This window comes from Tupaia chinensis, unplaced genomic scaffold (assembly GCF_000334495.1).
Source record: "Tupaia chinensis unplaced genomic scaffold, TupChi_1.0 Scaffold000250_1, whole genome shotgun sequence".
Lineage (NCBI taxonomy): Eukaryota > Metazoa > Chordata > Mammalia > Scandentia > Tupaiidae > Tupaia > Tupaia belangeri.
In genome coordinates this window covers 3,084,318-3,097,274 of record NW_006159730.1, presented here as the reverse complement: position 1 = coordinate 3,097,274, position 12,957 = coordinate 3,084,318, and the positions used below count along the sequence as shown (strand labels likewise).

General features: G+C 37.6%; 1 protein-coding gene across 1 annotated transcript in view; it reads right to left on the bottom strand.

Annotated features, from left to right (window-relative positions):
- CTNNA3 (catenin alpha 3) overlaps positions 1-12,957 on the bottom strand; it is a 1,606,653-nt gene that overhangs the window by 1,544,916 nt on the left and 48,780 nt on the right. The window contains exon 3 of the mRNA XM_014587961.1: positions 6,704-6,896. Within this exon, the coding sequence (XP_014443447.1) occupies positions 6,704-6,896 (193 nt within the window). The remainder of the gene's footprint in view (positions 1-6,703; positions 6,897-12,957) is intronic.

Below are 12,957 nucleotides of genomic sequence, written 5' to 3'. Positions count from 1 at the left end.
AAGATTATAATAAAAAATAAACTATAAAAAAAAAGAGAAGAGGATAGAGAAAGATAGCAAGTGAACAATAGAGGCAGGATGTTAGTGAGAAACAGATATGGTTTATTATCTGTTGATGATGACGTGTATAGTATTCTCAACTGGACTGGTCTGGGAAGTATTTCATGATGGGTGAAGTCTTTTAACAAGCAAAATGAGAAATAGTGATTGACTGTTTTAAAAAAGTATACTAATAATAATAATTATTGGGAAATGCATGGAAAAGACATTGAATGATAAAGCGGGGAGATTGATGTCTCTGTATTGACTGACATGCATGGCATTCCCTTTTGATAAAGCAATGGAAGTCAATGTAAAGTTATATGTAATCCAATGTAATATAAAGAAGATTATGATGATAATAAAAAAAAGAATTGTTTAATTTTATTTATTCTTTCATTTATTTTTTTTTCTTTTGGAGAGGTTTTTGCTATAGGGCACATGTGCTAGCCAGAAAGACAAAGAGAGACAGTGAGACAGAAAGCAAGAAATCATCTCTCCAGGGGATAGCCACACCACAATTCCTTCTCCTCCATTCTCCCCTCAGGATCTTGAACATGCACGCACACGTGCCTGGAGTGAGTTTAAGCCACCAGGTCTGGGACTCAAACAGCAGTCAACTACATGGGAGTCCAGCAACATAGCCATTATGCCATCTGCTGGTCCCTCTTTCATTTATTTTAATTCGCCCAGAGAGAGACACACAGAGAGAGAAGGAAAATGAGAAAGCAAGCCACCAGGTCTAGAACTTAACCATGGTGAGCCATGTGGGAGTGTCCAGCACTTTAACTACCATGTCACCTGCTGGCCCCCAGAAGAAGAAACTTCCTAAGTTGTTCTCAAAAGTCTTCTAGAAAATAAATCAATGAATATATAAATAAAGCTATCCTGGGAACCAGCAGTTGACGTGGTAGTTAAGGTGCTGACCACTCCCACATGGCTGATCACGGTTCAAGTCCTGGATCTGGTGGCTTTCCCTCTCTCTTTCTCTCTCTCCCCTCTCTCTGTGTCTTTCTCTGGTCAAATTAAAATGAATGAATGAATGAATAAATAAATAAAGCTATCCTCTACTCCCAATACTCTGTCACTTTCCAAATACTTGAAACTACTTAGTTGCTCTTCATCAGTCCTTCATGTTATGCCGCTGGACAAAGCTCTTTAAAAAGTGGGAGAGAGCAAGGACACTATTTAAAATGTGTTTCTAAAATCATTCAGAGTCGATTTCATCAGAATCCATTCTCCTGATACTTCAGCTTCATTGCTGTGCTTAAAATTCCTTCCAAGTTTTAGGGAACAATGTTCTTGCTGTCACTATCTCAGCTATCCACAGGATAAGCATTGGCCATTCCCCAAGTTCCAGAACATGTGCCATTTCACTGCCTTCCTCCCACGCTGAACCGGCAGTAATTCAGTCTGGCAGTGTGTCAGATCAGAATGTAAAGCACTCGGTGATTGTTAACCAAATGTATCTGTTGTACCTACAGCATATGACATGTACATGTATTTCATGCTTTATAATAGAACACAGAGAAAAATATACTGCATAATCCTAGAATCCAAACAGACTTCTCCTTGAGAACTTCTCTTTAAAATAACTTACTTTTATTGAGCTAAAAAGGTTGACTTACTTTAAAAAACAGAAGCAATATCTTAGGACACTTATTGTTCCCTTCTAAGAATGACCAATGTCATACATACTGATTATAGAAACTATGTTAACAAATATATCACATTTTCAGAGAGAAATAATCTCAGAATAAGGTTTATACTCCTTACCAAAGATTTGGCAAAGAAACCATAATTATGAAAGGCAATTTTCATAAAAGCAAAGACAAAATCATTATAAAATGTTTTAGTATAAAATGACAAAATAATGTTTCAGTTTATTCATTTAACAAACATATCACGTGTCTGTTATGTGTCAGGTATCGTAAATCAAATAAGACCTGGTACCTGCCACCCTCTAAGAACAGATCTATTAAACAAGTAAATCAGTATTTGCTGCATGAGGTGGTTAGCCCTATGGAAGTGAGTATGCTTAGAGTACAAAGACACAGAAAAGGGCTATCTCAATCAGCATCAAAGAGTCAGTAAACACATCTTAGAAAAGATGAGCTGGGTTGAATTTTGCCACATGAATGGAATTAGCTGCATAAAAAGAGTAATCCAGAGACCAGCAGATGGCCTAATGGTTACCTCCCTAGACTCCTCCATAGTCGCCTGCAGTTGGAGTCTCCAACCTGGCAGTTTAAAACTCATGCAGGAGAGTGGGGAACCAGCAGTTGACGTACCGGTTACATCGCTGGACTCCCACATAGTTGACCACAGTTCAAGCCCCACACCCAGTGACTTAAAACTCATGCTGGACATGGGCACGTGTGCGTACCTGCCCAAGATCCTGAGAAGAGAGAGGAGGAGTGACTGCGGTGTGGCCATCCCCACTGGGGGGGGATTTCTCGCTTTCTGTCTCTCTGTCTCTCTCTATCTCTTTGGTGAGCACACACACACTATAGCAAAAACCTCTCAGAAAAAAAAAAAAAAAAAGGTAGTTTAGATCAAGGAATAGATGGTAACAGCAATACAGAAGCATAAAACAACATGAACCTTTCAAGATACTGCGAGCCCTTCTGGTTTGGAGGGAAGTTTGAAAGTTTGAGAGCAGTCCAGTATCAGAAAATGAGATACAAAGTGACAGAAGCCGAATCATTCAATGCTTTGGGAGCTAAGTTTAAATAACACTTGGCCTGCTGTGATGGTACAGTGTAACTCATTGCTTTACCATGCTGAGGCCAACTAGAAGGTCCCAGGTTTGTGGCCCACATGCAGGGAACACACACATGCCCATGATCCTGACTGCCTGAGGCTAGGGGTGGGATCATGGTGTAAAAACTGTTAGGGGTTCCTGTCTCTCAGAAAGAAAGAAAAGAAACAAGAAAGGAAGAGAGGGAGAGAGAAACAGCAAAAATCTTTCTTTAATTTTAAACTTTATCCGGAAAGATAGTCCCCCAATAGTTATTCCAACAGTTATTTAAAATATTTTAAGAAAGAATATAAAACAAGCATTTTTCCACTTTAAAATATTTATGGAACAAGGTGGGCAGCCAGGTGGAATGGTGGTCAAGGCAGCTGGATCCCACATGGCTGACTATGCAATTCGAATCTTGGACACGGCAACTTGAAAAACTCACTGGGCATGTGTACATACATGCCTAAAATTCCAAGAGGAGAAAGTAGAAGGGATTGTAGCATGGTCATTCCCTTGAGGAGGTGCTTTTAATCTCTCTCTCTCTCTCTCTCTCTCTCTCTCTCTCTCTCCCTCTCTCCAGCAAGAGCATGCACCCTATAGCAAGATAATTTTTTTAAAAGAAATCTATTTGACTCTGGTATGAGACAAGGATAATGCTATAATCCTAAATTCCAGAAGCAGTATTAGGAGTGGAAAGGAATAGATCTGAGAGATCCACTGTTGAATTTAGAGACTAATTAGTATAGAGATTATCCCACTAAGTGAAATAAGAAGAAAGAATCTAAACTGACTTGGTGACTAAGAAGATGACAATAAAGAACACAAGGAAAAAAGAGTGAGTCTCAGAAGGTTAGGAGCAAGAAGGAATAAACAGTTCATTTTCAAATTCTTGGGGCATTATATTTTCTATATATTTCCTACAGAGTATAAAATATATATTGCATTTAACAAACTACAGCCATAATGGAAATAGTACAGTGGTTCCTAAAGAAATTAAAAATAGATAGAACCACCAGGTGGTTTGGTGGTTAAGGTGCTGGACTACCACAAGGCCAACCATGGTTTGAGTCCTGAACCTGGCAGCTTGCTTTCTCACTTTTTTTTCTCTCTCTCTGATAAGTGCATGTGCTCTATAGCAAATTAAATAATAATAAATAAATCATTATTTTTAAAAATTAAAAATAGAACTACTATATGACCCAGTACTTCCTCTTCTGCTAAACAACCAAAGAAAATTAAATCACTGCCTCAGAAAGATACCTGCACTGCCAGGTTCATCGCAGCATTATTCACAATAATGAAAACATAAAAACAACTGAAGTGTTTGTTGATAGATGAATGAATAAAAATATTGTCACACATACACACACACACACACACACACAAATATTATTCAACCTTTAAAAAAGGAGATCCTGCCATTTGCCACAACATAGATACAACTGGAGGACACTGCACTAAATAAAATAAGCCAGATACAGAGCCAGCAGCTGGCATGGTGGTTAAGGCATTAGACTCCCACATGGCTGACCACAGTTCGAGCCTCAGACCTGATGGCTTAAAAATCATGTGAGGCACATGTGCATGCATGTCCCAAATCCCAACTGGGAAATGGAAGAGAAGGGATTGTGGCATGACCATCTCCCACATGAGGGGGTGATTTCTCATTTTTCCTCTCTCTGCCTCTCTCTGTCTCTCTCTACAGCAAGCAACCATGTCCTATGCCACAAACTTAAAAAAAAAAAAAGAAAGAAAGAAAGGAAGAAAGAAAGGAAGGAAGGAAAGGGAAAAAAAAAAAAAAGAAAGAATAGAAGAAGCCAGAAACTGGAAGAAAAAAATACTGTGTAATATCACTCATATCTTGGAATCTTAAAACATAAAAAAAAAAAAAACTCTACAGAGGTAGAGAACAAACCAGTAGTTACCAGAGCTGGAGAGAAACAAGGAGAAAATGGGAAGATATTAGTCTAAGGACAGAAAGTAGCACATACTTAGGGAGAACATGTCTAGAGTGATCTAGTATACAACATGAGGATTATAGTTAATAACAGTCTATTGTTCTTAGGGCTTTTGGTAAATAAGTAGATTGATTTAGCTACTCTTAGAACATACACACAAAATAAAAAACAGATGTACATGTTCATTTGCTTCACTATAGTAACCTAAAATGGTTATCTACATACATATTCTATAACATCATTTTGCATACTTTAAATATATGTCAAAAAATCATTTTAAAAAATAAATAAGGGAACAAAGCTGGCCCTGTAGCATAGTGGTTAAGGAAACTGGATCACACGTGGTTGACCACAATTCGAATTCTGGCTCTGTCAGCTTAAAAAATGTGGCAGGCATGTGTGTATATGCCCAAAATCCTGATAGAAGGGGGAAAGAGATGTAAAAGAATTATAGTGTGTGAACTTGCTTCATTGGAAGGCACTTTCTCTCTCTCTCTCTCTCTCTCTCTCTCTCTGTCTCTCTCTCTCTGTCTCTCTCCCTCCCTCCCTCCCTCGCCCCCCTCTCGTGAACCTGCCCTCTAGCAATTGAAAGAAAGGAAAACAATCATTTGTTGGCACAGCTGTAAAATATACTACTCTGCAAGTAACCCCACCTAGGTCACTTGACCTAACATATAGTGTGTAACTATTGGGTTTTTGGAAAAGTCATGACATATATTTCTATGTTTTTCTATGCAAAAATATGTCATGACTTTTCTAACAACCCAATAGTATATACATTTTAATCATTTAATTAGCAAAGACTTCCTAAGTTTCTTAAAGTTATGTTGGAGACTATGAGAGAAAGATTCAAGTATTCCAAGCCTCTTTTACAAAGTTGAAAAGGAAGATTCAACCTTCCTTTTCTTCCTAAAATAGTTACGTATAGCAAACCGACATATACAACATCATCCCATTGACCAAAAAACACCTGAACAGTTCTTTCCAAAATATCCTGCTTATGAGACTTACATAGAACAGAAAATTGTTGTATTATTATAAGTAAATATGTCAAAAGATAAAATACATGCTTTTGCAATGTAGTATTAACAAAGCAGGCCCAGTAAGCCCAGTGCACAGGAAGTATCATTTTGGAAGCTGCCATAGAAGAGACAATAGTTTGGCTCCCAGGACAATGTGAACACACTGGGTCTGTAACCCATCTAATTGGGATGCTAGGGCAGAACCAAGACATAGCAAGGTGCTATCAAAAATACCTATCTCTCTGTCTCTGTCCTTCGAGTCTCTCTCACTTATAAAGCAAACACACACACATACACACACACAAGCAGCAACATGGGCTATGCATGTTTAAACAAAGCCTTTTTTTTTTAAGTTTAGGAAATCTAAACGCCTTGAGATGGATAGATAATTTCCAAGGTAGTCAGGTCTGAAACTTCTATCTCCCAGTTGTTTACAAGGAGGTTTGTAGTTTACTTATGACTGGGTAACTATGTCTTCAGCCTAATTAGTCGGTAATCTTCTTCTTTACTTTATTTCTTTTGTTTTGTTTTAATTTGAACAGAGAGAGAAAAAGGGAACACGAGAAAGCAACCCTCTAGGTCCAGGACTCAAACCACAGTCAGTCATGTGGGAGTTCAACACCTTAACTACCACACCACCTCCTAGCTCTAATCATTATATTTTATAACAGAAAAGGGTACTCTTCTCTTTGCTAATCATGGGTAAGCTATGGCATGGAGGGACAGAATTAAGAGACTAGCCAGAAATGTAACTCTGCCTTGGAGCTGTCTAAGGAACTACTCTGCCTCCCGTAGCTAGCTCGCCAGAGCTCTACAAAAGACTAATAAACTAAAAGCCAAAAAAAAAAAAAAAAAAAAAACAACACTCAAAAATCTAATTCTGTAACTAACACCCTACGGATGTGCAGTTTGCTCCTGACCAGGACTGGAGTACTCACTTTCTTTGCGAACTTCCTCAAGAGCAGCAGTAAGTTCTTCCTTTAAAACTGTAGCCTCCTGAGCAATCTTCTCCCCTTTGTCTAATAAATTCCAAGTTGCTTCCTCCACAGAAGCGAGGAGGACTCTGGCTCTTTTTGAACGTCCTTTTTTCCTGTTGGAAGGATTCTGGGGACAATTTACAAGTGTAGTAACCTAAAATAAAAAAAGAAAGAAAGAAAAAAGAAAAGAAAAGAAAAATACAAGTCATTCATTAGACAAATTGTGAAAACGCAGTCCTAAGATACCATAGTCCAGAACTAAAAGGAAGTATTTCATAGTAACACTATTTATTCCCAGTACTGTTGGTACATTTCTTTTTTTTTTTTTTAAGCTTTTTACCATAGGGCACATGCCCTCACCAGAAAGAGACAGAGAGATAGTGAGAGGGAAAGTGAGAAATCACCCCTCAGGAGGGAAGGCCATGACACCATCCTGGTTCCTCCATTCTCCTCCTAGGATTTTGGGCATGCACACACATGCACCCAGCTTGATTTTTAAGGTGCCAGATCTAGGAGTAGAACCATGGTCAATCATGTGGTAGTCTAGCACCTTAACCACCACATCATCTGCTGGCTCCAGCTGCTGGTACATTTCATTTATTTATTTATTTATTTATTTATTTATTTATTTTAGAGAAAGATTTTTGCTATAGGGTGCATATGCTCACCAGAGAGACAGAGACACAGAAAGCAAAAAATCACCTCCCTACCCCCTGCCAGGGAGAGGGCTACGCCATAATCTCTTCTCCATTCGCAGTCGACTACATGCGAGTGCAGCAACATAACCATTATACCATCTGCTGGTCCCAACTGATGGTACATTTCTAAAAGTCAAATCGTAGCACCAAGAGTCACATTGTTAGTCATCATGGATTTCCCAACTAAGATAGGAAGGAGAGCCAGCCCCCACAGTGCAGCACTATGCATTGGGAGCCAGATCTCACGTGGTCAATCATGGTTCAATTCCTGGCACCAACAGTTTGAAAACCAGGTCAGGTTTATATACGTATGTACCCAAAATCTTAACAGGAGGGAGAAATGTAGGAAAAAGGACTGTAGTGCGCCCGCACCCTCTTGAAGTTTCTCTCTTTCTCTCTCTCTGGCAAGTACGTGTACCCTCTGGTAAAGGGGGATGGAGGAATAAGAAGGAAGGAAAAACCAGAGAAATTGAAACTCTTAGAGTTTTACTACTGAAAAAATGCTTTAAAAGATTGTATGTGTGTGTGTGTGGTGTGTGTGTGTGTGTGTGTGTATGTGCGTGTTGTTCTAATTACAGAAACTTCATATAAAAAATGCATAACCTTGATAAAGCAGTCAAAAATAGAAAAGTTACATATCAAATATGTCAAATAATTGTACAATAAAATTTCTATCACTTCAATAGCTAGCAATCTATATTAACAGAAAAAATGAAGTGTAATTAAATCAGTTTTAGTCTCTTTAGGCTGAAAATAGAGATTACTAATATTCAAGGGGTGAGGGAGTGGAAAGTAGTCTGAAACATACAAAGTTGTGGTTACTTCAGGGAAACAAAGTCCAAACTTGTACTGTGACATACCTTCTTTCTCTTTGAAACCTCTCTGATCTGTCTCCTATTGCCTCCCCTAACTTGTTCAGTCTCTCAGACAGGTCCCACTCAGTCTCCTATCAAGAGGCCTTTCCTAACTACCCCTATTTCCACCCCTCCCTTGCTCTAGTCCCTCACTCACTTTGTTTTCCTCAAAACATTTACAAAATCTAACATTTTTTACATATGTTTATTGTCTGTTGTCAATACCAAAAATGTCAGTTGCATGAAAGCAAGTAATGCTTTTGTTCTCCTGCATCCCAAACCATGTATGAAGTAGATGTTTAGTAAATGTTTGTTACATAACTGACTTAATGAATGGGATGGTTGAAGTAAGAAACTATTTAATGTCTACATTTGAATTGCCTAAATATGTTAATAATGAGCATGTATTTGTTTAAAATAAGAACAAACTCACCACAAAAATATGTATACAAGCTAATTAATCCATTCATTAGCTTGATTTAATCACTTCACAATGAATACATATATCAAGACTCCACAAAAATATAACAAACTATATACCATTTTTATTTGCCAATCATACCATAACAAAACTGGAAAAAGAAAGAACAAACTCATTTTGAGAACATTATTTGAAGGTAAAATTTAAGTATCTAGGGCCAGCAGGTGACATAGTAGTTAAGGCACTGGATTCCTACATGGCCAGCCACAGTTCAAGTCTCAGACCCAATAGCTTGAAAATTACAACAAACAAATAGATAAATAAATCATTAAAAATAAGATTAAGTATCTGTATTTGGAAACAAAAACTTCATACTGAAATCACATTAGAAAAATACCCATTCCGGGGTGAGCAGGTGACAGTGATTAAGGTAGCAGACTCCCACATGGCTGAATACGGTTTAAGTCCTGGACCTAGTGGCTAGAAAATCACATTTGGTGTGTATGCATGAGTGCCCAAAAATCTCACTAAGAAAATAGAGGAGAAGAGACTGCAGCATGGCCAACTGCCTGGGGGGTTGATTTCTCACTTTCCTTCTCACTGTCTGTCTCTCTTTGGTGAGTTCAGGTACCTTATGGCAAAAACCTTTAAAAGAGGATAAATAAATTTTTGTTAAAAAAAAAAAAAGAAAAATACTCATTTTTTCCATTTCTTAAATTCTGGATCCCAATAGCAAATTTTGTATAAAATTTTTATAAACAAAATTTAAAATTTTCCATCAAGGAAAAAGGGAGAAAACAAACTTATATGGAGTATTTAATATACCAAACCTGAAAACCCCTATTGAAGGCTAGGTTCCTGCGTGGCATCCAGCAGCTGGGGCTTACGATAATCATGCACCGAATCTTTGACAATCGACTATGCTTAACCCTGGTGCTCTGAAGCCCCTAGAGACTTTGCTTGTTGGTTGCATTAGATATCTGTTTACTTGAATATCTGGACCCACTTTTTAGCTAGGAATTAAGAAAGAATTTATAAGCTATGAGGGAAATATATAGATAAATGTTTTGTGGTCTATTCTCTTCCCCTTGTCCAATAAACCACCTGTTTTATTAATATTCTAATTTGCTTTATTCCTATGTTTATGACTCAGAGTGAAATGTTTTATAGCAAACCTTTTTTTCCTTTTTTTTTCCAAAAAATAAGAACAATCATACTATTCTATTAAACTGTGTTAAAGTTAAACAAGGTGAAGCATTTTGTAAAATGCATAACATATCACCAATATTGATTGGCATTTAAGGTGTATTTTGTAGTCCATGTTTCATATTGATACAGAAAATAGCCCCATCCTGAGCTTTTGGGAATCCTTGTCAAAGCTGTTCTCTCTGGCTCTAACCTTATCTTTTTGGGGTCCCTCATACTAAATGTGATGAAAGCACTTAACAAACACATTCCATATGCTTCACAAGCAGCTAAATAGGGTCATGTGTCTTCGTTGTGGATTATGTGAGGATGATAATAAGCCCGACTTCTTACATGAAAATTCACAAACTCCCAAACATAAATATCTCGCCAGTCTAATTTAAATATCCAGAGTTAAAAGATAGTGTCCAGAGTAAGACAAATTATAATACATAGTTTAAAACCTTTATTTAAAGCAAAGAATAAGCATCATTGTCTGAAATGTGCCTTTAGAATGTATCTTAAGTGCCAGGACTCATGATGCTTCCCACTGCACATTCCTCCTCTATTGTTAAATCCTCCCAGTGCCAAGTGCCATAGAATAGTCTGGGCTTTGAAACTAAAATGAACATTCCAGAAATGCTTTGTTCCTTATAATGAATGCCAAAAAAGTAAAAAAAAAAAAAAAAGTGAAAAGAACATTGTACTTCCATTAAAAAAAAGCAATTACAATTTGTAAGTTATTCACTTTTATAAGATGTTTGCATGTACGTCTTCTTTTAAAATATCCCAGTATATTTATTTAATATTGATTAAACTCAAGTCAAATGGTGTTTTCAATGATTCCTTTTATTTCAGAAAGTACATGTGACCTGAAAATTTTGTGTAAAGAAAGAAAATTGAATTTTTTTTCCACTCCAATTCACCTAAGGGATATGAATAACCTACTTCTCTCAGTGACTGTGATTCACTATAGCAGATGATTCTCACCAAGGAGCAATGAATATGTTATCTGAAAATGTCAGCATGAGGAATATTGGCAATAAGAAAAATTAGCTTTCAAATTATTCTATAAAATTATTTATTTCTAGGATCAACAGATGGTGTAATGGTAATGTCACTGGACCCTCACATGGCCAACCACGGTTCAAATTCTGGACCTGGTGGTTTGAAACACACTGGGCACATGTGCATGCATGCATGCCCAAGATCCCAAGAGGAGACTGGAGGAGAAGAGATTGCGGAATGGCCATCCCCCTGGGAGGTGATTTCTCACTTTCTATCTCTCTGTCTCTCTCTGATTCTCCAGTGAGCACACACACCCTATAGCAAAAAAAAATTGTTTTCTCATTTTCTTTTCAGTATAAAATCAGTTGTATTTTTATAAAGAACACAAAAACTTTAATTGGCTCTTGTAGCGTGTTTTGCTAACTTTCTTTATGTCACTGATACACAAACCTTCCCTTCCCCTCCTTCTTAGACCTTAGGGTCCCTCTCACGTGGAAAATCTCTGGACTGCAGACTTGCAGCTCTAGAGAGCTTGGGTTTCCTCACTTTTATTTAGTTGGTAAACCTGAGCCAGGCTACAGAGGCACATCTTCATCATAGTTACAGAAAGGAGCTCCCCATTGAAATAGTCATAAATTAGAGGTTTCAAGTATGTGAAAAGAAAAAAATTACCACTTTACTAATTCTGCAAATATAAAATTCCATAAAGAAAAATGCATTTGGGAACCAGCAGTTAGCGTAATGGCTATGTCGCTGGACTCCCACGTAGTCAACCGCGGTTCACGTCCTGGACCCGGTGGCTTAAAACTCACGCCGGGCGCGTGTGCGTACGTGCCCAAGATCCCGAGAGGAGAATGGAGGAGAAGGGATTGCGGCGTGACCATCCCCCCTGGGGGGGTGATTTCTCGCTTTCTGTCTCTATGTCTCTCTCTGTCTGTCTGGCGAGCGCACGCGCCCTATAGTGAAAAAAACTCTCCCAAAAAAAAAGAAAAATGCATTTTAAATGGTGTATAAAACATATATTAAAATTTAGAGTACCACATAATTTTGCTACCTTTCCTAACTTTAGTGTGCTTCCCTAAACATGACTAAAATACTAAAAGTTAAATTGATGTGCCTAGTGAACCAAGCCATCAACTGCCATTATATAGAGCCACTCACGTACACAATAGGACCATTGCAGAATATGGTGCAAGGTTGTGATTTACTTTCATTTGTTGCATCAGTACAACAATTACTTAAGTATCTCAGATGTTGACTTCATGAAAAGCCTTTTGTTTTAAAGAATTATTTTATTCTGAAGTGTATTGCATGTTGGGTAAATTCTCTTTACAAGCCAAATAATGTATAGTGATCAAATGTTTAAAAAAAATTAGAAGAATTTTACAAAGAATTATCTTATTTAACTTTATTTACTTATTTACATTTTTTATTTTTTAATTTGACCAGAGTGAGACAGAGAGACAGAGAGAGAGAAAGTGAGAAAGCAAGCTGCCAGGTCCAGGATTCAAACTGCAGTCAGCCATGTGGGAGCCCAGCGCCCTTAACCATCACTCCAACAGCCAATCCCATAATTCTTCTTTAATGCCAACTTGAATAATTCATTTATATTCTAGTTCTTTCCCAATCTAATTTTATTTATTTTTAATTCTATCATTCTCATGTTAACCACCATCTCTTAACTTGCTTATTAGACTTGAAACTCACGCCAGACATGTGTGTATGTGTGTGTGTGTGTGTGTGTGTGTGTGTGTGTGTGTGTGTATGCCCAAGATCCCAAGAAGAGAATGGAGGAAAAGAGACTGCAGTGTGGCCATCCCCCTGGGGGGAGGGAGGGTGTGATTTCTCACTTCTGTCTCTCTGTCTCTGTCTCCCTGGCGAGCACAAGCACCCTATAGCAAAAATCTCTCTTTAAAAAAAAGGCACTTTGAATTTTAACCTTCTTCCAATTGTTCATAGGTGTCTTTAGGACTACTTTTACTCCCTTGAGTTAATTTTAAGGTATGAAATAAAATATAAGAAATTTAAGTCATGTTAGTTAACTAAACT